Below are 27,477 nucleotides of genomic sequence, written 5' to 3' on the forward strand. Positions count from 1 at the left end.
GGTATTGACGATACAAATATGAAAAGATGAAAACGATACAAAAAATGCAGCTAATACGTTTCAAATTTGTAACAAACATATCTTAATAATGATTTACCATAAATAAAAGATTTGATATGATTCATATATAGCTAATAACGGCTGTGCAAAAGATTAATTTACATTCTTAGCCTTAATGGATTTAAATGGCCGAAAATTATATAATTAGATCAGATAAATCAGGACCGCGTGATTTTATGGATTTAACGCTTTGGATTTGGTCTTCGTTCTCTATATAGGGGAGTGGTCTCCATTGAACTCTCCCCTATATATATATCGCAAATAATAACTTATTTACCTTATATACATGCATGAACAGAGCTTGGAGATTGGACTCCCCCTGCTGCACAAAACTATAGCACCTTCCTCCGCCTCCACATACATTTAAATATGTTTTTTATATATAACTATTTTGTGCCCCTGTAACAAAAAAAATCTGGATCCGTCCCTAACTTCTCTCATGAGTGAACTTCAAGCCATGCTGTTGGGGATTGGCCATTGCCTCCAGCGAGACCTGGGCCCGATTATGATATATTCGGATTCGCTTCTCGCAGTTCATGTTGCACACGACGACAAGACCGAATCTGAGACTCTTTGTGAGGATCTGAGGGAGGCGTTCTCACATGCGAGAAAATATTGTGTGGTGGACTTTCGCCACGTTAGACGAGAGACTAACTCTGTAGCCCAATCTCTAGCTCAATTTGCTATCTCATGTAATGATGTTATGTTGTGGGACTCGGACTTTCCGGGTTGGCTCATGACTTTGATTACCCGGGATTTATGCTAATAAAATTCTTGGTTTTCTCCTAAAAAAATAATAATTAATTGTTTCGCTGCAAATAGTGAATTCTTTTTTGCAACAGTGATTATTGGCTTATTGCCAGTATGCCGTCACAGGTGGTGGCAAATTAACTTTAGTAGGCCGCCTCACAAAAAAAAAAAAAAAAAAAACTTTTAGTAGACCGTGAAATATATATTCTGCTGCAAAATGGTTGCTCTATTTTGATGCAATATGTTTTACTTAAACAGCCATATATTTTGATAATATAAGCATTATAGATGGAGTATTTTAGCATTGTTGAAATAATATATGTCAAACGAATAGCATTACAATTTTTAATATATTTCAGTAGTATTATAGGATTAGATTTATACGCATATGAATATGATGCGGCTAGACAAGAAAATGAAGTGCGGTTTAGGCGGAGATAAAATGGCAGTACAAGGCAATGCAGTGATGCACATTGCACAACCCACACAATCCATAAATAGATTTTTTTTTTTTTGAGATAATCCATAATAAATGTTTCTAAGATAGATTGATTCAACTCAACTTACAAATTTATATAGCAAAATGCATTTAATTAAGAATTTATTGTGCACGTTACTAGGAGCCGTACATATGGAACCGGTTGGTTAGTTCAACTATAAATTCCAAGTGGCCGCAATAGCATAGCATATCATCATAAATTACCTCCCAAAATTAACATCAGTTTAATCAAGATAGGTACAGTAAAATATTTTTAAAATAATACTTAATAAATTAATAAATTTTTAACCCCTATTTAGATCAGTTCAAAAATTCATCAATTTTAATAAAATAATAGTAGTAATTTTTTAGAGAACTGCATTATAAATATATAGGTCCCCTTAACATTATAAACTAATAGTGATTCTTAAAATATTACAATTATGAATACTATGCCAACTTGTTAAAATATGAATCTATTATTTAGATTTTCTTGAATTAAAATCCAGCTGGATTCCATCCCTAATTGCATCTAAAAGTTCTTGAGTTCTTCAACTACGATAAAAAATTGTGAAGAGTTAATCATTTTCAATGCTTTCATCTTTGTAATTGCTTTTAGTGATGTTGAATCATCTTTAACTCGATCAGTTACAATAAATTGATAGATACATAAATCTATTCAATTCAAACACATTAAATTGAAGCTATTTTTTTTTTTTATCAATATATTAATGTATCTCTAAATTAATAAAATTCCTAAGTAACAAAATAGAAAATTGCCGTATAGGTATAACTTTTTACTGCATTCCAACCTTGTACAGTCGTGCACTAATGAAACCAATTGATATAAACATCTATCAGATTCTAAGAAGGATAATTTTCCATCACCAACTGGTAGTTGGTGAAGGTCAGAACTGGCAGAAAGATATTTGGGGCAGTCATTAGGTTACCAAGAAGATGGGAAGCAAAGACAAAGCTCATCTGCCTTTTCCTAACACAACCATGTATTCTTTTATTTCCCTAAATTTTTACACATTTATATGAAACTTGTAATTTCATCTCCACACAAAAAATGATGAGTTTATCAAAGAGAATTCCAATGCTTGTGCTGAGGCTTGTAGCCTTGGGAGCAAGTGTTAGTGCTATAGTGATAATGGTGAGCAGCCATGACTCTGCTCAGCTCTTCAGTATGAAGTTCGACGCCAAATACTCCCACACCCCAACCTTCAAGTAAGTACTAATATATCATCATCATCATCATCATCTTATAATAAACCAAAAAGAAAAAACTTGTGATTTTGTGTGTGCAGATACTTTGTGTTGGTGAATGGTATTGCAAGTGGCTACACATTCATACTGCTGTTTTTCCCTTCCAAGAGTTCGTGCGCCCACATCATCTTGCTTCTTGATCTCGTAAGACCACACAATCACTTCTATCCTACCTCTACTCAAAAGAGGGCAAACTAGGCTACTTTAGCTCCATAAATCGACTTAATGCTTCAATTTACAGATGATAATATTTCTCGATTTTGTGTGGGAAAAAAATTGAACAGATGATGGCGTTGGTGCTGGATTCAAGCATATCGGCGTGCGTGGCAATAGGGCAAGTGGGGAAGAAAGGCAACAGTCATGCAGGTTGGCTGCCTATCTGTGGACAAGTTCCTAAGTTCTGTGATCATGTTACAGGAGCCATAGCGGCCGGTTTTATTGCCGCCATAGCCTATTTCCTCGTCCTTCTCTACTCACTCCACAACGTCATGAATCTCTTCGCCCTCAGGGCTTAGACGAGCTCATGCTCAGCTTTTCTGCAGTTTCTTTCGCTTGTGCAACTAAGAACAGGGAGAGGAAGATGTAGTAGTTTCTTTGTTTATTTCTCACAGATTTTTGTCAATATCTCATTTTAGCTTTCATTATATTAATTCAATTTCATAACTTTCACAATGTAGCAATACTTAGTACATATTACAAGCCATATTATATTACAATCAGTGAAACTTATTCAACCCCCCCACCCCCACCCCACCCCCACCCTACATGCATATACATAGCACACATCATCAAACACCACAATGGAACAGCAAACCAGTAGTTTTCAGACACCAGCATAGCATATTTCTAAATACAGGTAGATTATCATGGAACCTGGTCCGAGAAATCAGAGCAGTCGATGCCCTTGTCAGAGAAGGTCTCGATAAGCCTAGAGTAGAGCTTGGCGAGCAATATCTTGAATCCAGTTGAGCTTCCGCTCTCGACTTCCTCTTCAGCTTTTCCACACTCGAATGCATTCCCTATAGGAGCTCCTCGCATGTATGCCTTACAGGCCAGTAAGATATTTTTGCACCGGCTTCTGAAGTGCTCGTCCACAAGGGCCTCAAAATGCTGTTCATTTTTCAGATAAAACGAGTTGAGTTCGGTAAAATACAAATCAGATCCCTAAATGCTTCACTTTGGACATCTAAACTTTATGATGAATGAGGCGAGAATTTCTCTCAAACACTGGAAAATATTAGCTATATGAAATTTGTTATATATCAATGTCACCTTTAAATGGCTTACCTTTGGAGGCCTGCGTAGTAGGAACATCATCGACCTGCAGCTGACAAGAAATGCATTTTCGTTGTAGCTGAATGAGTTCTTCTCACCCTCGGCTTTGCCCACCTGTGAGTCGTATCCAGCCTCATTAAAATAAGGCTTAGCATTGAGCACGAGGGCCTGGAGAGAGAGTAACAGTTGAAGGATAGTCGAGGATCCCGGATTCCAAACTTCACTTTCTGATCCCGTCCATGTATTCAGGAGGCTGAGGCAGACCTTTCCCGATTCATAAAGGTTTGGATTGATGCGAAGTCCACCAGAATTATAGTAAACCATCTGCACAATCTCGTGCTTATTAGCATCACGTTATCTTTCATCAAATTTGTTTAAAAGAAAACAAATGGAGAACCCTACATACCGGTGGCACATTGGGATATTCCGGGGGAAGATAGATGTCGAAGAAGAACAATCCGTCATGATATGGGGTCCCATCAGAGCCTACAATTGCAACTCGGAGCAATTGCATTCGATCCTCATAGACACGCACATAGATCGTTTCTGTACAGATTATTCAAATTTTCGTTTAGTCAAATATCAAATTTAAATGGAACGGCTCATGTGAAAGGTTTCGGCTTTTCTCGAGTAATCAACGAGAGGAAGAGAAAATTACAGACTTGACCACATTTCTATTCTTTTATCAGTGAAGTTTAGCATAAGTAATCAATTATGGCCTCTGGTTCACATGATTCTAATAGTAGATCACAATGTGGTAAAATTCTCACCAGGAATATCTTTTTCAAGAATGCTCCATTCTTGGTGAACCTTCTTTAACCAGCCTCGTTTCAACTGAAATATAATGAAAAGTAAGGCAGAGTAGGACAAAAAAAAAATCTGTATTTTACATAAAAGTGATTCTTATGGTTACCTGGGGAGACTGCAGGTCCATCCTGGACTCGTTGATGAAGTGGTGGTCCGAGCAATCATTAACCATGTCAAACTGCCTAAATAACCCCAAATGCTTGCTGCCCGAGGGCAAAGTAATATCGTCGTTAGCTTGTTTGATCTGCAGTGAAGTCATCTTTTCAGGTGTTTCCATATTATCCACCACCGGAAGTTGGCCAACGAGGTTCAAACTGCAAAGTTCGAGTGCTTCCTCCTCATGTGGAACGTCTTCAACTTCTGAGCATCTATATCCACTAAACAGAGACGTGCCCAGAGTCCCAAATAGGCTTGTAGTCATACGTGTCAGAACCCCTAGTGCAACTTCAGATATGGAATGTGAGCTGGAGTCTTTCGGAGTGTCATCGTTGAAACCAAAGACATCCTGCATAATTTTCTGCTTAGTCGACACTAGAATGGAACAAATAAAGCAGAATCTTAAAAGATAGCATCATAATCTAATAACTTACATCCACTGCAATTTCGAGTTTAACCTTCAAAAGTGGTATTACTCTATCAAATCAAATAGTACCATAAATATTTAGATACCGGTCCTATAGTAGTTTTGAATATAAACATTGGTGATCATGCATTAGCACACCCCGCAGATGGTCTTTCGACTCTTTGACCAAGGCATTGCAATTTTTGCCTTGATTTTGTGTTTGAGACTCTATTACAATGAAAAGTAAAAACATACGTCCACACAAGCAGAGGAGAGTTTGACACACCTTTGACTTTTGGCCCGACAATTGGCTCTTCAAAGGAAGTTCCTCAGTTGGAGGTTGAGCAGTTTGGTCACCAAGCACAGAAGCAGTTGTGCCTTCACATTTATCGACCCTATAGATCTCATTTGGTGCAACCTATAGCAATTTTCAATATTCAGCAGAAAGGATTTGAAACAAATAATGGACAAATTCTAGCAAGATGGAATAACTGATCAATTACAAACACGATAAAGAAGCATACCTTACTTACAACACCGGTGGCCCATTGCACCTGTACAGCCTCGTGTTTGAGGCCCACCACAGTCCCGAAATGAGATAGGAACTTCTTGTTGTGATATACAGTCTGATCTCTGCTGTTTTCCACGGCTTCCAAATCAGTTCTTTCTCCCGTGTGAATATTTGACACTGTCTGGTTCAGACAATCTCCATCTGAGAAATCGAGAATGCCCTTCTCAGCCCTAAAAACTACCTCGCCCAAGCTGTAGCAGTAGTCGGGGTGTTCAACCAGCTCATAAGCACTCACAATCTCCTCTGTTTGTTCTTCCTCGGAGTCAAGTAGATCCGGAGACGACTTGCACCATTTCACCTTCACAGTTCGCTCCTTTGGATCCACACTTCTTACAATTCCCCATCTCTGGGACCCGGGAACTTGAGAGTCATCATCCACTGTTCCCTTTTCCAACACAAATGCATCAGGCCAAAAGTCATGATCGTCGACAATATTCACAGGGTAGACCAGACGTGAATCCAATCCGAGCGATTGGCTCCCGTCCTGCCAAAGCACATCGACTTTAGTCTTTGTCTTTACGATAACAGCAATGTTTTGAAAATTAGCACTTGGGTCCCCTCTACTAATAAACATTTCTGATTGTTTCCGACCTTTGGGCAGCCCCGATGCATATGAACATGGCAGGCTCTGCTCGATCGGAAGAACGCACCAATCACCGAGCTGCCAATTCGTTTGACCGCAAGGCAGCACAGATAAGTTCTTCACATCCTGCAAACATGGTGGAGTAGGTCCTTTCTTAACACTCGAAACGGCACAACAAAGCCAATCAACATACACGAGCCCTGCATCCACATCGCAGACGGTGCCTTGCTCGTGTTTGTCCTTTCTAATATTGCACAACCAGCGAGTGGATCTTGAAACGGATGACTCAACCCGAACTCTTTGACCGGGATAAAATGGATATGGCAGATCTTCAGTGAAATCTTGAGATAGAGCAACGATCCTCTCAGGACCCTCGGCATTTAACTGACACTTCGTCCCGTCATCAAACAGGATGGAAACACGGTCGACAACCTTTTCCACTTTCCCAAGCCACGGTCCGAATATCACACAGTCCCCAACAGAAACTGACTGTATTTTCTGAAGATGCTTCGAATCAACGTTTTGTGTTTTAGTACCAAACATATTTTCCAAATCCACGGTCATGTCCACATTGACAACCTTTCCCATTTGTCCTAATGGATCTGAAACCAGGCAAACCACATCGCCATTCATGAATCCTCTCTCGAACATGAGAAGATCGTCTATCTTTTGGATGGAATCCTCAAGCGACGAGAAAATGTTGCAGGCCTGTGGACCATACAGAAATTCAATGTCCTCCTGATCCTCGGAACTGCTGCTCTCACTGAAACTGTCAAAGTCGCTATGCAACGAATCCATAATGCTAACTCCTGGAGGTACAAATCACTAAGTCAACCATCAACTAACATAACCAGAAACAATATTAAGTCTTGTCAACTCATTCTATTCTGATCCATGCTTTTGAGTTCTGTAATATAAATCTCATATATTTTTACATTTTAAATTGTGATATCTAAAAGTAGTAGTATAATTTCAAAGAAAATAGTACCATTCAAAAATTGACTTATTTATGAAAAAAGGTTTTTACAAACTATATATATATATAAATTAGCCACAGAAACAAAATATTTGATGGCGACGATACTTGCTGCTCTGGCATAATTGACTCAATCAACAAGTATTGGATATCGTCAAAATGGTCATCTCCTCAAGCCCATCAAAACTGAACCTTTGATTTCACGAACCAATTGTATGATGGTAAGAATTTGTTTGGAATTGAAAATCTGATGTATCAGTTTAAATCGGGGGTGATCCTCATTGCAACAAAACAAAAGGCTACGTATTAATTTGCAGCACTTAGAAAGTGATATTGCAATTGCAAATTAGGTTTAAGGCGGTGATCTCATTTGCAATTAACCCTACTTTTAACAAGATTTTGTCAACAAGTAAGAAAAGGGATAAGGTATGAATATGATCATAATCCATAATGTGAGTCCCAACAAAACGTATGAACAATTCTTAGGCCCAAATAGACACCTAAAAAAAGCTGATAAAGGGGGGGGGGGGGGGGAAAGAGAGGCTCAAATCAGCATTTGACTAGCGAATTTAGTTGACGTCATCAATCATGCACGATAATTAGAAGTTCAAAAAATTTCCTACATAATCCCACCATGATACAATGTAATGTAGCCATGTAGGTATGGTTACAAAGTTCTCAGCGTGAGATTTCCAACCAATGGTACCCTCAATTTGCCGATTAGGTTTATTGGACTGAAAATTTTGCTGCTAGGACTTGTATATGTGGCTTAAACTGAAAATTTAATTGTGATTTGACATGGCATGTTGAAATTGAATGGGGGGTTCAAAACTCAATAATCTTAGCTACTCGGTCTTGGTGTCAATTTGATTGATCAACAATCGTAGGCAGTGTAATTGAGCCTAGAAATTCCATGGTAAGAAATCCCAATTTCAAGACATTTTTCACCTCAAAAAATTCTTGAATTTGGAATTCTTTACCTTGAAATGGTGGTGCACTTCGAAGCTCAATGTTACCGCCTACTATTGTTGATTGAGTAAATTGACCAGATAGCTCGCGCTACAAAGTATGAATCCCCTCATTTAAGTTTAAGGGATTTAAATTAAAGCTACACGTACAAACCCAAGCCACAAAAATCCCTTCGTCCAATTACTTGACCATCAACACCCAATCAGCGAACGAAGGGTACTATCGGAAATCTCATATGATGGCTCTCCATCTATATCCACATTACGATGTATGATCGTCAACGTCAAACTAACGTGCATAACAGAGAAAGCAACTAAATTCGTTAGTCAAGGGTCAATATAAGCCTTTTTAATAGTTTATAGGGCCGTTTTTAGTTTTTAAATAGTTTAGGTGTCTATTTATCCCAAAAAATTTGTTCATACGTTTAGGTGGAACCGACGCTATAGTTCAGGAGCATATTTATAACTTATCCAATGTTCAATCAAGCCAAATAAAGTCTCATTGCTTGAATCAAACCACTATCTACTTATAAAAAACTTCATACCCTTTTAGAACGCACTCCTCATGGGTAAAATATATCTTGGATGTTACACACTATAACTCTCAAGATCTAACACAAGAGTACTCTTTTAACTATGTTACACCACTCGAACTAAACTACCTCAACAAAGCCACACACACAATAACAAACCAAGAAACGCAACATTGCATAGCTTAACACTATTTATTTTAAGGAAACAAATGATGCAATAAGATGAAGTAAAAGAGAATCTTACCGATTGAGTTACTTTGTAGTTGTAAGATATCGTTCCAACCGGCAACCTCTTCCAGACGGAATGAATACTTCAAACAATTAGCTAAAACAGGGATTGGAGGCCTAGCTCAAGAACAAAACTATGATGCCTCTAATTTGTTTTTTTATATAAATAGATAAAATTACCTCCGCTATCGGAGATAATATGCCAAAGGAGATTTGCCCAAGATTTGCCCAGAAGGGGAATCAAAGGTAGCGATAGAAGGAGTAGAAACACTCCAAATGCCAAAGGAGATTTGCCCAATAACTATTATGGGGATAGAAGGAGTTCGAAGACTCCGAAATGCCAAAGAAGATTTGCCCTAAGAGTGGACGCCAAGTTTCACCAACAAATTTAGTGGGGTGAAATTTGCGCAAGGAGTGAAGAGCACACTCAGTGAGGAATTCCAAATCACTAGTCTCGAGGACCAAAGACCAAGAGAGGCTTTTTCACCGGTGTTAAGATGATTGAAATTGAACACACTCCTCCACAACCCAGAGAGTACGAGCATATGTATTGCTAAAGGGCTTTGAAGAAATCTTCTTTCTTCTTCAAAAGCCAAGTACAAATTGCCAAATGAGATTTGCCCTCCACCCCAATTCACCAAGTCATTGCACTACTCGATGCCAAAAGAGGTGGATTTGCTGCACAAATAGAGAATGATCGAGCTAAACTAGGAGATAGCCCTTGCTTGAAATCTTGATGACCACAACGATTATTTCTTTTGTTTTCAACTTGGGCCAAGAATAACTACAGAAGACCAAGAAACCTGTAGAAATCAACACATTTCAATTAGACACAATATAAAGCAAATACACAGACACACACACATACAAACAAATACATACATAGGGTTTAGTTAAAATAAAAACTTCTTACCATGATAACTATGAGAATCGTTGCACGTGACGTATAAAGTAAATGCATTCAAAGTATAAAGTATATGCACTATGATAACATCATATGTTTAGTTCATTATCGTCGTGCATTTACTTTACACATGAAAATACATTTACATTATATGTCTCGGGTTCTCACAGTTCTTACGATAACTTCGATAAGAAGTTTTCATTTAAACTCCTTCCTATATATACTCCCTCCGTCCACAAAGATTGTGTGTTTATTACTATTTTCGTCTGTCCACAAAGATTGTGTATTTTCCCTTTTTTAAAAACCTCCTTTATACTTTAAATCTCATTCACACTCAATATTTACAAAATACTCATTCTTTACTTTTACAATTTGATGGGCTCAATACTACCCTTTAACACTAAAATCACATCTTCCAACTTTTTATTAAAACCCGTGCCCTCCACTTCACCACACACTCCTTATGGGTGGAGGGAGTATATATATATATATACACACATATGGTTTGAGCATAGTTATTAATCGCGCATCGCGCACGATCGCGCAAACCTGTCCTAGGGTGATCGCGCATCGCGCATCGCGAATCGCGCGCTATTTGAATATATCGCGCAGAAATAGATAAAAACATAATATATATCATAATCATAGTAAAACCATGCATAATATGTCTAGTTAATAAAAGTCTATGGTCGTCCCATAGACTGCCGTTCAAAATTCTGAGTTGGAATGTCTAAAGACTCTTAAGTAATTAAGTATATAGAATAAAACTTAAGTTCAGACTGCCGTTCAAAATTCTGCACGAATAAAATTAAGAGAGAGAGAGAGGCAGACTGCCGTTCAAAATTCTGCACCGTAATAAAATATAACCCTAATTAAGCCTAATTAAGAAAAGCCCATAAAATATAACCCTAATTAAGCCTAATTAAGAAAAGCCCATGCAATAAAAGTGAGGCCCATGCATGCAATTGACTGATTTCAAGGCTTAAGTTCAATCGCGCGCGCTACCGGCGCGATGCGCGACCTGCACGATGCGCGAATAGCGCGCGCTACCGGGAAGGAGCCAAGTTATAGCGGTGCGGCGCGATGGAGGTGCGCGACGCACCGCGACGCGCGATCGCGCGCGCTACCTGCGCGATTCATAACTATGGGTTTGAGTTCCAGTACAACTCATTTAACATAAAAACTAAGAACTTTGCACTTACCTATAGAGTTACTAAACATAACGTATAAAATAATTGCATTTTCGTGGTAATAAATTAGCCTATAATTGTGCTTCCTTTGGGGTTCGAACCCAAGACCACTAAAGTGCAAATACTTTATAGGTCAAGTGCAATTATTTTAAAGGTTAAGTGCAAGAGGTTTGTAGTTTATAGGTTAAGAGAGGTTTTTATTGTATCCAATCCCTATATATATGGGTTGAGATCCAGTGAGAATGTTATTTTTGTGAGAAATGAGAATAATGAATAAATCAATAAAATTCATGAATAAGGTGTTTATAATGAATGAATAGTCGTATTTAGATAATGTGGTGAAATTTTATCCCCGTCCATGATTCGAAACCCTGGTGAGAATGACTATTTGTACGTTACAAGCAGCTTATTCATGGATTTTATTGAATCATTCGTTAACTAAATATCTGACGATTAATTTGAATAAATATCATTCACAGGATTTGAATATCTCACATCCAAGATTCATGCTCATTTTTCACCACATTAGTCATTCTCAGTGGATCCTCTTTCTCTCTCTCTCTCTCTCTATATGTGTGTGTGTGTGTGTGTGTGTGTGTATATATATGCATATTACATTCTTCTCATATGAACAGTTGTCAAGTACACTTGCTTCCAAGTTTGGTACGATGTATGCATCAAATATAAGGACAATAAAGAACATCAACAAAAAGGTATGTAAACAAAAAAATGAAGAAATGTTAATTTCTAGCATCACAAGATGCTAATGCACAATAACAATAAGTATCATACATTAAAGAAAATGAGAAAGCCCAAGTATAACATATGAGAGAAAAGATTCCAAATGTTAGTTTTCCATGCACACTTGCATTTTCCTACCAACAAAAGCATTAGCCACATAACATTCTCTTTGTAGCACATCAAGAACAACTCATGGGCAAGAACGATGCCGATAGGATTTCTTCTTCATAATTTATCAGGTACATGTCTATCGTCTGGTACAAGAAGAAACAACGAGTAATCTTTCTAAAACCGAACATGTATTTACTTAAGTCACGAGGTATCATTTGAAAAGCCACTGCAATCATTCAACCGCTTGCATTGCTAAAAGTTCTTTATTCTTTTTAGAAGTTTGTCGCTCTTTTCTATATGATACTAACGGAAAATTAGACGTGACAAAATGCCAAATGCTACCAGGTTGTCAACATTGCCAGGTCAAGCAAGCAACATGAAAGAGAAAAGACTTAATATAAACAAATAATTCTAATATGTATCAGTTGCATAAATGATTTCAGCAATGAAAGTATTAGCTTAACATTGAATTGCGTTATAAGAAATCTTGATTATTAAAAAATTCCATCATCTGTTGCTGGAGTTATCTTCCACAGAGTAAAACTGTTGATACAAAGTAAACTTTTTTATTTTATTTTTTCCAAATGCTTTATGAAGCAGGTAAGCACCATAACTGGAAGCTTTGGTACTCAGCTGCAGATTAACAATCAAAAGGTTCAAATTCCATGCTCCAAATGCAACCTCGAGAAATCATGTTAAATCTCACTTAATTTTGAATAAAAAAATTTCTTATCTTGAAACATTCTAACTACGCACAAAGATGTAAACACATCAGTACATAAAACTACTCAATCATACAGCGATAGATGAGAAACATAAAAAATACAACAAAATAAAAACCTCCAAAATACAGAAACAGACAAAGCACAAGCATACCTGGTGTCAGCTTCCAATCAAGAGACCTCCATCAACAAAACCAAGCCCACAACGCTAATTCCAAGCAAAAAACTTCTCCTACTAATTCTCTACTTCTTTTCCAACTCCCCCGCAATTTGTACGGCCCCTTTCGTTGACTAGGAATTGCTCAAGAAAAATCAACCGAAATAGTGAGTGAGGGAATTTAGAGAGGCCAGCAAGACACTCTCCAAATCCCCTCCATCAATCCATTCTTACAGATTCTAAACATGGGGTAGAATGATTACTTTTTCTGGGAAAACAAAGAAAAAGGAGATACAAAGGGGTAACTGTTTATTTGTGGTGTGTGCGCAGTTCACCGCTGGCTGCTGCGTTTAAGGTTGGTTTAAGGATTTTATGTTATGTCAAAGTAAAGGTTGGTTTAAGGATTTATGGCAATGATATATCCGTTTCCCGCAGAGAATATCCACAGTATCTCACTCTCTCTCTCTCTCACACACACACACACAGACATGCTCGTACCGCCATTAGTGGTTTCTGGAGCACTTTTATGAGTGTTATATTTTCATATACATTTTGATTTTACTCTAAATTACCAAATTAACCTTTGTTTTCGTTGTTTCTGCTTTCCTCTCTCCATATAATTATTGGATTAACGAAATTGTTTCCATCAGTTTAGGTATTATTAATTTATTATATAATAATATCAATTCATTGTATAAAATTATTAAATTTTGCTTTATATAGGATTCGGATCCTCAAATCATGAATTTATTTATAAAAGTGATGAAAATGATTTCTATTTATATGATATGGATCTTTGATTTATTTGAACTAATCTATTTAATTTCGTAGTGATCGAATATTCGAGAAAATATAAATATGACCCGATCTTGACTATGTTATTACACTCATTACTCGTTTTGTTTGTCTAACCCCGTTAAGGAATTTGGTGAGAACTCACGAAAGCTAAAACAAAATTGTTTTGTATAATTAAAAAAATTACTATCACAACTTTATGTTTTTTATTGGATGTTTGATACTTACAATCACAAAATGCGTACATAACTAACAGCAATATTAGAAATAATAGAGACTTGATTAAAATTTGAAGAGAATACATTAGTAAATAATTGTTGAAACTAATTTACCGTAATTTGGATTATTAATTAAAAAGTGGTTGACATGACAAAAAAAGAGAAGAGAAATGGAGTATTAGTTAGTCGAACTATATAGTGAAATAACTGAATTGAAATTTGAGAAACTACATGTTGAATGTGAATAGTATACACTATACAGAATAAAATCATTTTATTTAAGATTAGATGGAACGTGGAAATGTAGTATTAGTATACATAAAAGGTCGCACATATAGCACTAGTTATTTTTTTAAGCACATAAAACTAGTTAATTTTGAGTGAGAATATTCTTAATAAATAAATAAATAAATAAAGTTAATACGTGTCAACTGATTCCTTATATATATATAAGTGATTCCTTTTATTTAAAAAAACATTGTACGAAAACCTTCCCTCGAAGGTGAAACTCATGGCGCGTGGTTTGCAAGTGGGAGGTGAGTGTGGCGTTTGTAAAGAGGGCTTTGAAAACCTTTGGCACGTTTTTTTTGCTTGCCCGTTTGCGGAGCTTTGTTGGGAGGTTGGTGATTTTTCGATTTTACTGGCCTATGTTAGGGTGAACTGTGAATCTTTTAAGGAAGCTATCTCATATATTATGGATATGGCTGATGGGGAGCTGACTGCCAAAGTGTGCATGATTTTGTGGCATATCTGGAAGGATCGGAATAAGGCGGTGTGGGAGGAAACAATTCCGGTGCCTCGCCGTACTGTGGCGTTGGCGATTAGTTGCCGGGAGAAATGGCTGGGCGCGCGTGCTAGCCAACTGAATATGGTCTCGCCGACTGCTGTCCCTTCTGCCACCCTCTCCTGCGCAGGATGGCATGCTGTTCCGACTGGTTGGGTGAGGTATGGGGTGGACGCGGCTTTTTTCGGCAATGATAACTCCATGGGGATTGGTATCGTGATTAGGAACCATATGGGGGAGTTCGTGGTTGGTAAGACGATGAAAGTGGTGGGTCGAAGGGATGTTGTGGAAGGTGAACTTATGGGGGTGAAGGAGGCGCTGTCTTGGCTGAAGAGTTTGGGATATCTGCAGGGTTGGGTGGAGTGTGATAGTAAGGTAGCTTGTGACGCCATCTCGAAGAATTTGGGGATTATCAATGAAAGAGGTGTTCTTGCTAATTTTTGTCGTCGTGAATTGGCTTCCAACCCTGGGATTCGTTTATGTAATGTTTGTCGTAGTAGAAACGCTATTGCTCATTGCTTAGCTATGCAAAGCTGCGAGAGATATTTCTTCGTTTCATGTTTGGAATGAATCACCGTTGTTTGTGGTGGGTCATCTCCATGTCCCATGTTCGTGCGATGAATAAAATCTCTCTTTTTCGTCAAAAAAAAAAGTAAGAAATTATGCCTAACGAGTTTACAAACTCGAATTCTATTTGGTTTGAAAATTACCGTAGTTTTTATCGAATTTCATTGAAGAAATTATTATTTTGAATTCGATCAAACTTATCGAATTATAAATAGATATTAGTAAAAAATAAATACTGTTTACCAGTCACCCGTAATTATTTGTCAATAATAATTAAGATATATTTAGATCACGAACACATTATTCAATTCAATTGTTTACATTTAGAAAAGAAAAATGTGCTTCCTGGTTGTACGAACCAAAATCTAATGGAAGATCAAAGTCATACTCCCTTCGTCCCACGAATCTTGACATGTTTTCCTTTTTGGGCCGTCCCACAAATCTTGACACGTTTCTATTTTGGGTAATAATTATTATCTTCTCTCTCCTATTTTATCACTTTTATTACTCTCTCTCCTATTTTATCACTTTTATATTTTATTAACTACACACTTAAAACACTAATCTACAATTCCTTAATTCCCGTGCCGAATCCAAACGTGTTAAGATTCGTGGGACGGAGGGAGTATATTCTTTAACTGAAAAGTATATTTACATCAAAAAGCTAAAAAATATATTTGAGAAAGCAATACTTTAGTAACATTATTATTTTTGGTTCAAAAGTATTACTGTATATTATTTATACTTAATCAATTCATCTTAATAGTTATAATGAGCACACAAGAACCTACTTTGGACAAAATAAAGATTGACATGTATTTAAATTAAAGTAAAACAGAAGCGTCAAACTTTAATAATACAATGTTTACATATATATTTTGTTATTTTAGTACGACATATCTTTGTAATTGTGACAGTTAGGACTTGAGACCGACTGAACAAACAACCATTACATTTCTTCTTTAAAAATGGAAACCGACGTGTCACTACAAAAAGTTCAAAAAATAACAATTTAATATTATCTGTTTGTTTTATACAGTCAACAATTACAGCACATTATTATCAACAAATTAATCCATAAATATAAATAGAGTGTGGTGTGAGTTTTACCAAGGGAATATGAAGTTATTTAATTTTATTTAACTCTTCTTCGTGGAATAAATGAAATACTATTAATTACTATATTATACGTTACTATATAAAAGATCGTTCATATTGTCATATGTCAATTCTTGAAGAATATATTTTGAACTAATATAATATTGGAAAACTATTATAAAGTGTTCTCTAAAAAAATATTACGAAGTATAAAGTGTAAGTCGAAAAAATATTTATACAGACTATACAATGTTCAAAATATTATTATTTTTAAAATTTTAAACCATATATATTTTTCTCAAATATACATATAACTCAAGTGATTACAATAAAATACTAATAAATATGTTTCTTGCTTGTATACATTTTTCTCAAATATACCCGCTTATTATTTTTTCGTATTATATTTATAACATCCATCTATTGCCAATTTTATTAATTCCGAAAATAATAAAATACTCTAATATAATAGAAAATTAATGTACGTATCTATTATATTAAATTATAAAAGTGCTTCACTCAATTTCTAACTTAACCTAAAATTATTTTTATTTTTTTCTTTTGCTCGGTGAGAAACAAGAAATTGAACGTGAATTGGTGGCAGCACTATTGTGAGTCAACGTAAAAAAGTGGACCGCCCATTATGTGCTTACTTACTGTATCTAATACTTATCTCCTATAGGAATAGTAATAGGATTCAACCCCGTACCCATGCTCGAGGGTCCCTCTTATAAGAGCATCCGCGACGCGCGTCCGACTCGCTCGAGCCCCCTACCATTTCCAAGTCGGGAGGGAGCAATGCGGGCGTGAAGAAGCGAGGCAGGCGCAGAGAGGAGAGAGAAAGTCACGTCAGGACACTGCTGAATAGAAAAAAAATATATAGACAAAAATCTACTATTGAGCTCGATGAAGATGGGGTTCACTGCTGCCGAGCCCGGTGGCTCTCACGAAGGGGCCCACCTGAGAGTTCGGAATGTTGCCTCGCAACTGGAGATGCTCTAAATCATTGAATCAAGTCAAATTGTATCGTATTGAAATGAAATGTTCAAGTTAGAGGCGGAGTCAGGCCCCTAAAGATAAAAGGGGGAAATTTTATGCTCATTAATTATTTTTCAAAATTTTGGTGAAATAAAAATTAATTTCTTTCAGAAAAATACATATATATAAAACTATATTAAGTATGCTAGTAATAGAAATTAAGGCTGGGCGATTGCCCCACTTCTTTATTCTAAGCTCACTCAAATATAGTAATGATTACACAATACTTCTCATTAATTCGAATTTACCTAATTGCCCTTATTTTGTTTCAATTTTTTTTTCCAAAAAAACAACATTTACCCAACTTATTAAGTTTCTGTTCTAGGGTTTGAAGGAGGCGTCTTCTCCAATAAGGAAAAATTGGAAATTCATAGCCAAGGTAAATTCACAATGATATTTTTGTGAACTCATACATGTTTCTGGATACGCGACTAATTCCTGATTCACAGATTGTTTGTGTGTTTTCTGCTTTTGATTTCAAATCGTGATTAATAATGCTCCTTGAAGTAGTGTGTGTGTGGGGGGGGTGTGAAATCTAACAGATTATGTTAAAAAATCTATGGATTCTGCCCCGACTCAAACCACAATTGGAATGGAATAATTTGAAGCCTAATTTTTGTTTGTTAGTAGGAGTACTTTATAAAGGAAAAAAAGCATGAGCTTATTGTCATTTGTTGGTGAATAACTCCTTAAATTGGAGTATCATTTTTATGTCCACAATTTCAGGGATTGATTATTTATTTTCGAACACAATCATTACTCTCGTTGATTGCAGTTTTTTTTTAGTTTTTTTCCCCTGTTGGGAACTTAGTGAAATATACTTGCCCTAGTTTTGATGATACCAAAATCGTTAAAGTTTCTTTGTAATAGACTAGAACTTTTCGAACTCAAGTGCTAGAGTTCTTTTTCTAGTTTAGCTGTTGTTCTGAAGACTGAAGACTGAAGACCGGAGAACTGAAGAACTCGACTGATGTTGCGAATAAAGGCAGAGTCAAACACTGATGTTTGACTGATCGCGTTTCTCAACTGAAGGATCAGTTACGAACTGATTCATTAATGCAGGCCACGTGGATTCAACGGACTGATACTAAAGTTAAGTATCAGTTAACATTCTTCCTCGGACTGAACCTCCAAAGTTAAAAGGAAGCCACGCGCGCATTCCCAAAGTACAGCCGCATTAAATGTAGAGATTTCAAGGATCGTCCTTTCTCTGCAGAGCATTCCTTTTTGGTGATTACCTTTTCAGAGATGTCTTACTTCTTGTACCTGAGTAGCTGTTTATCACCAAACAAGGAACCTCGAAGATTGATGCCTCAACAAAGTTCGAAATTCTCTCTAACGGATGAATTCTTGAAGACCATCTCCACCAACGGATCTATTCAAGACCTATCTTATAAATAGAGCTCGAGGATCACTTCAATCTTCACCAATTCAAATACATAAGCTAAAACGCTGCTGAATTCGTTACTCAGCATATCAAAGCCTTCCAAAGTTTAAATCGAAGAAGAGAATCACAAAGCCAAAATCAGTTCACTACTGATTACATACATTCTCTTAGAACCTTAGGCAAATATTGTATATCCGAAGCCTAAGTAACTGATTACAGAGAGCCTGTTCTTTGTAATCTAGTTGGCAAGTTTTCGAACCTCCTTTCAACTGATCGAAACGAGTGTTTGAGCCGAGAGGAGTTCAGACCAGTGTTCTGACTCCGTGATATCTTAGCAGTCGCAGAGTAGACATAGTTTTGTCTCAGCGAGCTAAGAGTGAGTGAGAAATCCAACCTAATGTGTTGGTACTGGAAATTTGATTTTCAGTTGTTAAGGTTTGCTATACACCCGTAAGCACAAGCCCAAAGTGTTTGTCAGTGTGATCAACTGACCGTGGATGTAGGAATTGGATTCCGAACCACGTAAAAATTCCTTTGTCGTTTATCGGTTTCAGTTCTTACTTTCTTATCTGTGCAAAATCTTTTTGTTAACTGAAACTGATTAATTGCAAAGTGAAACTAACTCTTGGCAACGTGTTAATTCACAAAGGCTATTTCAAAAGATAAGTTTTCCGCTGCCAATGTTATTTGTCTGACTGATATATCCTTGGATAGTCAGGAGGATTCTTAAAGCTCATCTGCTTTACAAACCAGACTGAAGCCTAACGCATATCAGTTAAAGTCTTATACTTAACTGATATTTCTTTACTGAAGAGAGATTCAGTATCAGTCTACAACCTTTGCTCTAAAGTTTTCTTTAACTCTTTCACTGTCAAAAGGTTGTTGTTTGTTTTTGTTAAAATAGCCTATAGGTGTATTTCCCCCTCCCCCCCAATACACCTATTCCAGACCTTCCGGGACCTAACATCTCCCACCTAACTTGTGGAACTTTCTATGTCTATTGCAAAAGAACCAGAAGCTGCTGAAGAAAAAAAATCGAAGAAGGGCTCCGTAAACAGAGGTACCTTGACTATGCTCTTGAGCTAAATTTATTTTTGCTGGTACTAATTATGAATAGGATAACTAAGGAATGAAACAATAACTCATTTGGTGTCTATATAGATGTTGTGCTTGCTCGAGTAGCTACGAAGAAGAGATTGTCATTGATCAGAGCATGAGAAGAAAGTGAGAAATCAAAAGCTGAGAACAAGTAATCAATTCTTAAACATACCATTGCCATGTTCCTTGAATTTGATCTATATCTTTCAGGAAATCAGAATGAATTGTAATTTTTTTGTTGGTAATATTTTCACATGTCAGAGCAGTATGAATTTATGATAGAATTTTGAGTTATGCAATTGGATTGTAGGAGAATATTGATGCAACTCGTGCTTGCTTAATTAACTTACAGGGCGCAGAAGAAGATTTCTTCTGTCGCAGCTTGGAAGAATAGCAAGAAAGTGACTCTAGACGCTGAGCTGAAGAAGATAGAGGTAATAATTCTTTATGTTTTCAGTTTGCCCTTGGTTGGCCTGGTACCATTGTCATTGTTATTCTTCGTGCAATTGGATTAGCTATTTGGTGTACTATTATTGTCATAGACATGCTCCTATATTGAATTATGCTTTATTGGATTATGTGGTAGTTGTTCCGAAATAATGACTTGTATAACTGGTAGCATGTTGGTTTATTTAGTTTGGGTGTGTGAGCAGATATGCAATCTAAATATTTCCTAATCTAGGTGTATAAATGGAACCCACCAAACGTAACTTCAAAGCTGATGTTGTGTACTTATTGATCCAAGATGTGTTACGCCAACAAATTCTGCAATTAGTCATAGTACAAAGATAGAAACGCGTAAGATAAAACGTAATATACAAGCTGCCAAGTATGGAATGATACATCAAATTCCAGTTCAGGTTGAACACTTGAGAAAATGGTAGGTTTGACTGATGTAGATTGCATATTGAACCTACGCATGGACCGTAACACATTTGGGCGATTATGTCGCTTGTTGCGTGAATTAAGGGGTTTAGTTGATGGAAGGTACGTAAACGTGGATGAGCAAGTCGCAATGTTCCTATCAGTTTTAGCACATCACAAAAAGAATAGGGTTGTTAGGTTTCACTTTTGGCGTTCTGGACAAACTATATCTCACTACATCCACGTTATTTTAAAGGAATTATTGGGATTACATAATGTTTTGTTAGTTAAACCCGAGCCTGTTCCCGATGACTGCACAGATCCACGATGAAGATGGTTTAAGGTACATATGTAAATTGTAGTTGTGTCAAATATAATACTATAGAACAAGGTACCTTGTGAATTCTGACTCCAATGTTACTTTTTTTGTTGCTAGGGCTGCCTAGGTGCCTTAGATGGCAACAATGACAGGTCGAGGTATAGGACAAGAAAAGGGTCAGATATCTACTAATACACTCGCTGTCTGTGACTGGAATTTGAAGTTCGTGTATGTTCTCCCTGGGTGGGAAGGGTCGGCTGTGGATTGTAGGATTTTACGGGATCCTCTTAATAGACCGCATGAACTTAAGGTGCCGAAGGGTATAACATCCAACTCATAGCTCCCGCTTTGTTATATATTTTCATTTGCTACATGCCAATACATTACTCATACTCCATTTGTTTGATTGATGTTAACAAAACACTAGGGAACTACTATTTGTGTGACAATGGTTACACAAATAGTGAGGGATTCCTTACCCCTTTCAAAGGGGTAAGATATCACTTGAAAGAGTGGGGGCCAACAACTGTCAGGCCTCAAAAATAAGGAAGAACTATTTAACTTGAAGTATAACAACTAGCAAGGCACGCAATGTCGTTGAGCGGGTGTTCGGGGTTATGAAGATGAGATGGGGCATCTTACGAAGCTCAACATTTTACCCCGTTAAAATCCAGAATAAGCTCATATTGTCTTGCTTTTTACATCATAATTTCATTTGTACTATGATGACCATTGATCCGATTGAGCAACAATTTGAGGCTATGGCTGTAGATGATGGTGGAGTGGAGCCAGATATCGAGGAACTTATTGATACTATTGAGTCATCCTCGGAGCGGAATGCCGCAAGAGACGAACTAGCACAAGCAATGTGGCAAAACTTTGTGAATTCTGTATAGGTGATGCATCACCATGGTTGTCTTACACATTTTACATTATATTTGAGACATGCATTAGTTTGAACTATGTATTTTGTTTATTTTACATGTTGTCACCGGGCCAAATATACGCAAATATTTGAGATTTTGCAATTTGTGATATGCTGTTTTCAGGATGGAAGCTTCTTAAGGGATTTCAAATGTCATTCCTCGTTGTAGCTGTGGAAATGATTGTATTCATTTGGATATGGCTTTGTTTTAGTATGAACTTATGAATTTTGTTAAAATATGTTGCAATTTCAATTTTGTTTAGAGCCAAATTAAAAACTTTCATTTTTGTGGTAGAGTCACAAAGCTTGATTGAGCTGCTTTTGCTTGTTGATTTTATGGATCTACATATTTGTTTTTTCTGTCTTTTGCTTTTCAAGATTCCAAGTTTATATTTGTTGGTATAATAAACCTCATATCTTCTAAAATCTTACAGGATTTGATCCTTCACATGTTCGATCAATTGCCTCTGTGAAAAGTTTGAAACTTTTAATTTGAGTCTCAACTTTGTTAGAATTCATGGCGATGGCTATCTTGAAAATTGTTATGCCTCTGTGAAAAACTATCTTGAATTCTTGGTAGAATTCATGGCGATGGCTATAGATACAAAATTGCGCTTATGAATGTTTCTGAACCCCTTTTTAGCATTTCCACATTACCTGTTGGGAACTTAATGAAATATCCTTGCCTTAATTTTGATGATACCAAAATCGTTAAGGTTTCTTTGTAATAGACTAGAACTTTTCGAACTCAAGTGTTAGAGTTCTTTTTCTAGTTTAGTTGTTGTTCTGAAGACTGAAGGCTGAAGACCGGAGAACTGAAGACTGAAGACTGAAGAACTCGATTGATGTTGCGAATAAAGGCAAAGTCAAACACTGATGTTTGACTGATCGTGTTTCTCAACTGAAGGATCAGTTACAAACTGATTCATTAATGCGGGCCACATGGATTCAACGGACTGATACTAAAGTCAAGTATCAGTTAACATTCTTCCTCGGACTGAACCTCCAAAGTTAAAAGAAAGCCACGCGCGCATTCCCAAAGTACAACCGCATTAAATGTAGAGATTTCAAGAATCGTCCTTTCTCTGCAGAGCATTCCTTTTTGGTGATTACCTTTTCAGAGATGTCTTACTTCCTGTACCTGAGTAGCCGTTTATCACTAAACAAGGAACCTCGAAGATTGATGCCTCAACAAAGTTTGAAATTCTCTCAAACGGATGAATTCTTGAAGACCATCTCCGCCAACGGATCTATTCAAGACCTATCCTATAAATAGAGCTCGAGGATCACTTCAATCTTCACCAATTCAAATACATAAGCTGAAACACTGCCGAATTCGTTACTCAGCATATCAAAGACTTCCAAAGTTTGAATCGAAGAAGAGAATCACAAAGCCAAAATCAGTTCACTACTGATTACATACATTCTCTTAGAACCTTAGGCAAATATTGTATATCCGAAGCCTAAGTAACTGATTACAGAGAGCCTGTTCTTTGTAATCTAGTTGGCAAGTTTTCGAACCTCCTTTCAACTGATCGAAACGAGTGTTTGAGCCGAGAGGAGTTCAGACCAGTGTTCTGACTCCGTGAGATCTTAGCAATCGCAGAGTAGACATAGTTTTGTCTCAGCGAGCTAAGAGTGAGCGAGAAATCCAACTAATGTGTTGGTACTGAAAATTTGTTAAGGTTTGCTGTGCACCCGTAATCACAAGCCCAGAGTGTTTGTCAGTGTGATCAACTGACCGTGGACATAGAAATTGGATTCCGAACCACGTAAAAATCTCTTTGTGGTTTATCGCTTTCAGTTCTTACTTTCTTATCTGTGCGCAAACTCTTTTTCAATTGAAACTGACTAACTACAAAGTGAAACTAAATCTTGACAACGTGTTTAATCACAATGGCAATTTCTTAAGTAAATTTTTTCCGCTGCCAGTGTTATTAGTCTAACTGACAAATCTTCGGATAGTCAGTAAGATTCATAACATTTCTCTGTTTTACAAACCTGACTGAAGCCTAACGCATATCAGTTAAAGTCTTGGACTTAACTGATAACTCTTTACTGAAGAGAGAATCAATATCATTAACCAACCGAAGATTTTCTGAACTCTTTTACTGTCAAAGGTTGTGTTGGTTTTCTTTAAGTTTTAAAATAGCCTATAGGTGTATCCCCCCCATACACGTATTCGAGACCTTCAGGGACCTAACATTACCACATATTATAATATTCATAGTGATTATTCAACATAATTGCTCAACATCTCATGAATTTTTTCGTAATGTGCTAAACTCGCCAAAATACAAATGCACCAACATACAACTATTGCTCCGAAAGATTACTTGCAAAAATAAAGTGTGTGGTAACAGATGGAGATATTTCTATCACTTTTTCATGTTGATTCAATCACTAGATTATCAGATTATCAAAATTTAAACTTTTGTCAACTTCAAAAGTTCACATTAATCAAATGCAACAGCTAAACATAAGTGCACTAAAGAATTCCAAACATGGAAACTAATATTAGAACAACCTTAATCAAAATTAAACTACACGAGCAGAACCAAAGCTGACATTCTAACTAAAGACATTTTATTTTAACTATGAAATCCCTATTTCACCTACTATTCTACTAAGCTACATCCATGGGCACAAACAAACCATCTTGGCATAGTACAAGAAAATCACACATACAGTAACAAAGGGGCAAAGAACATTGATCAAGAAATAGGCTGGAATTAGTAATTAAGAATGAGAAGGAGAGAGAGAGAGAGAGAGAGAGAGAGAGAAAGAGAGAGAGTGAGGCATCAAATAATAACAAGAAATTCAAAGTATGATTCCTCCCTCATTTGCAATTATGAGAAAGGGGAGCAACATCAACGCAATCGAGATATAGTATGTGCATAAAAGGGTTGATAGTTTGACATACTTTGTCACAACACAATGGTTCCAACACAATTCCTACAATAGTAATTAATATTGACATAAGTTATACCAGGCTAATATATGTTATGGTCAGCAAAAAGTAACCAGAGCGTAGTGCACACTTAACCCTTCATCAGCTGCAGAAGACGCATCACGTATTGAGGCTTAGCCTCAGTTGGTAGTCCCATGAAAATGTCGAGCCGCTCCACTTCCTTTCCAAGCAGCTCGCATACATCGAACTTATCTTTGATGGAAAGCCCCGGGATCGAACTTAGATGTTCAAAGACATCTTTCCTCGCCTTCGATAGATCGAAGTCGTAGCACATTCTGCTAGCAATTGACTCCAATCTCTTGTCCGAAGTGCTATTGATTTCTGCAAGCATTTCATACATCCCATTGAGTCCATCACCGGCCTTTCTCTTCTTAGTCACGCCCCGGGAAGTCTCCTCTGCCTTTTGATTTTGATTAACATTATCATCGGTACCCATGGACTCATACACATCATCAAAATTAACATGATAATCTCCATCGACATGTAGTGGAATGTGATCTTCAATGAGGTTCAGACCATGAACTGTCTCCACATCAGCGTGATCGTCGGTGGCTCTGTCTTTGCCAAATATTTCCCTCCACTCGTCCAAGTATGGCCAACTTTTATAATGCATAAGCCTCACGCTACCGTCACACTGTTAAGAAATAAAATCATAGATCAGTCAGTCATTCATCATAAAAATTTCAGCAACACATCAACGAGCTAAGGGGTTCATGTGTTCAAACCTTTACAATTTGTTCCCACCGGTCATTGTTGCATTCGATCATGTGAGTACCCTTCACGTTGAAGCCTACGCCACTTCGATTGAGCATCGTAGATAGCGAGTAGTAGTTCTTTTTTCACGCGGTTGTTTTTGAATTGATGTGGGGCATCCCTTTCAAATCAGTCGATAGAAACTCCTTATGCATTGCATCTTCTAGTTTGTTCAAATAGCCTACTTGGAATCCATTGTCATATTTCCAGCCTTGGGCGACTAGTTTCTTCAACGCAACCAATAGGACCTCTTCAAAATCAGCCGCTTATCAATCAAAGCATAAATTCATTTAATGCAGTAGCACAAACTTCATATCAATGATTCACAAAGACCTAATCAAGATATACCCAACAACAATTTTAAGAAATCGTAAATTCGCTACTTTGAGCTGCACAATCGAGAAAAAATTGTAGAATGAGAGAAATTTGAAAAACGGTACACAGACACATAACACATGAAGCCCACTAACCTTGAGTCACGGAACTCATGGTATCACAAATACATCCTCAAAGAGCTCTGAGTTCGGAAATGTCGCCAAAATTTCGAACCTTAACGCGGCTCGCGAAATGAAATGCTTCGTAGTTTTGAGCCAATTTCGATATTTATATTACAAGGGACAAGTTTGTCCTTTTGAATTTACAAAAGGGTTAAATTAGTAAATTTATGATGTAACCTTGTACTCATGCTTGCCTACCAAACAACCAACATGTGTTATATCTTGCGTATCAAACACATGAGTACGCTGTAAATCCATCTTTAACTATTAAACACAACTTGACTTTATCTATCCACCTATATCATGACCAGCGTATCAAACAGTGCTAACTAATTCATATGATTCTTGTGTAAATATACAGTAAATGAGGGTTGATATTTTTTTTACCATTTCATTTAGTAAGAGAGAATTAAAATTATTTATCACATATTTCACGTGAAAATTCAGCAAGTTGGCTCAACTTTCCAATATTGAATCATCGGCCTAGAATCAAAACTAGAATTTTTTTATAAATTTTTTGAAAAATTAAAAAAAAAAAAAAATTCCTTTAAGAAGACTCTAAAATTCGGACTATTGAACTATATTCAACCCTATTAATTTTGACTTTTGTGGGGAGGCCTTAATCAATTATCACTATGACCAAGGAGTACCATATTTCTCTAACAACTTAACAACTTTTCATTTTTTTTTTGTTTAAAAGGGAAATTATTAATTGATTATGCACATTTATATATGAAAATATATTCAAAAGTCTTCCATATCTTGCTACTTCAGTTTAGTGTTAGTATTTTCAATATTTTCTTTTAATTATTCAGATTAATCGAGGCCACGAATGTCAAATAAGGAACCATGCTTTAGCAATATTTTCAACCCAATTCCCATCAAAATTATCATTATTTAATGGTCTTACGGTTCATGAATCCTAAAAAGAAAAAGATAAATTGGATTTAAATAAATAATTTTTAATTTTTTCAATTGATGGGATATGGGGAACTGGGTTTCACACCCCGGATACTCATCTTTCAAATGAATAGTATTAATTAATGTTCGAGTTTAAATCATAGTAACTAGGGATGGCAATCTACCCGCGGGTAACGGATATCCGCGAAAACCCGAACCTATTAGGGTGGGTTTGGATACCATTTGATATCCATGGATAGTTTCGTGGTTGCAATTCACTATCCATTTAGTTCGTGGGTATGGGTTTGGATACTTACTATCCATACCCGCGAAACTCATTTACCCGTGAAAAATACCCGCCAATTACCCGTCAATTAT

The 27,477-nt window shown here is 36.7% G+C and overlaps 3 protein-coding genes and 1 long non-coding RNA gene across 4 annotated transcripts; 3 read left to right on the forward strand and 1 right to left on the reverse strand.

Moving 5' to 3' along the window:
- The first annotated feature begins 2,163 nt into the window (after window positions 1-2,163).
- LOC131013413 (CASP-like protein 1C1) lies at window positions 2,164-3,276 on the forward strand. The gene is made up of 3 exons (XM_057941487.1): window positions 2,164-2,518; window positions 2,599-2,701; window positions 2,842-3,276. Exons 1-3 carry the CDS (start codon window positions 2,361-2,363, stop codon window positions 3,070-3,072), a joined length of 492 nt encoding a protein of 163 aa, XP_057797470.1. The 5' UTR covers window positions 2,164-2,360; the 3' UTR covers window positions 3,073-3,276.
- LOC131013393 (probable ubiquitin-conjugating enzyme E2 24) lies at window positions 3,170-9,863 on the reverse strand. Its single transcript, XM_057941461.1, has 8 exons — window positions 9,077-9,863; window positions 5,726-7,164; window positions 5,488-5,619; window positions 4,746-5,144; window positions 4,603-4,666; window positions 4,239-4,378; window positions 3,845-4,156; window positions 3,170-3,667 (listed from the first exon to the last, which is right to left on the reverse strand). The coding sequence occupies exons 2-8, from the start codon at window positions 7,151-7,153 to the stop codon at window positions 3,422-3,424; spliced, it is 2,721 nt and encodes a 906-aa protein (XP_057797444.1). The 5' UTR covers window positions 7,154-7,164; window positions 9,077-9,863; the 3' UTR covers window positions 3,170-3,421.
- A 4,546-nt stretch (window positions 9,864-14,409) lies between these two features.
- LOC131008445 (uncharacterized) lies at window positions 14,410-15,252 on the forward strand. Its single transcript, XM_057935324.1, has one exon. The coding sequence runs from the start codon at window positions 14,410-14,412 to the stop codon at window positions 15,250-15,252; it is 843 nt and encodes a 280-aa protein (XP_057791307.1).
- A 4,488-nt stretch (window positions 15,253-19,740) lies between these two features.
- Window positions 19,741-20,305, forward strand: LOC131013418 (uncharacterized). The gene is made up of 3 exons (XR_009097667.1): window positions 19,741-19,832; window positions 19,934-20,021; window positions 20,223-20,305. It is a non-coding gene; the product is annotated as an uncharacterized LOC131013418 (long non-coding RNA).
- Window positions 20,306-27,477: the final 7,172 nt, after the last annotated feature.

Source organism: Salvia miltiorrhiza, chromosome 2, assembly GCF_028751815.1.
Source record: "Salvia miltiorrhiza cultivar Shanhuang (shh) chromosome 2, IMPLAD_Smil_shh, whole genome shotgun sequence".
NCBI lineage: Eukaryota > Viridiplantae > Streptophyta > Magnoliopsida > Lamiales > Lamiaceae > Salvia > Salvia miltiorrhiza.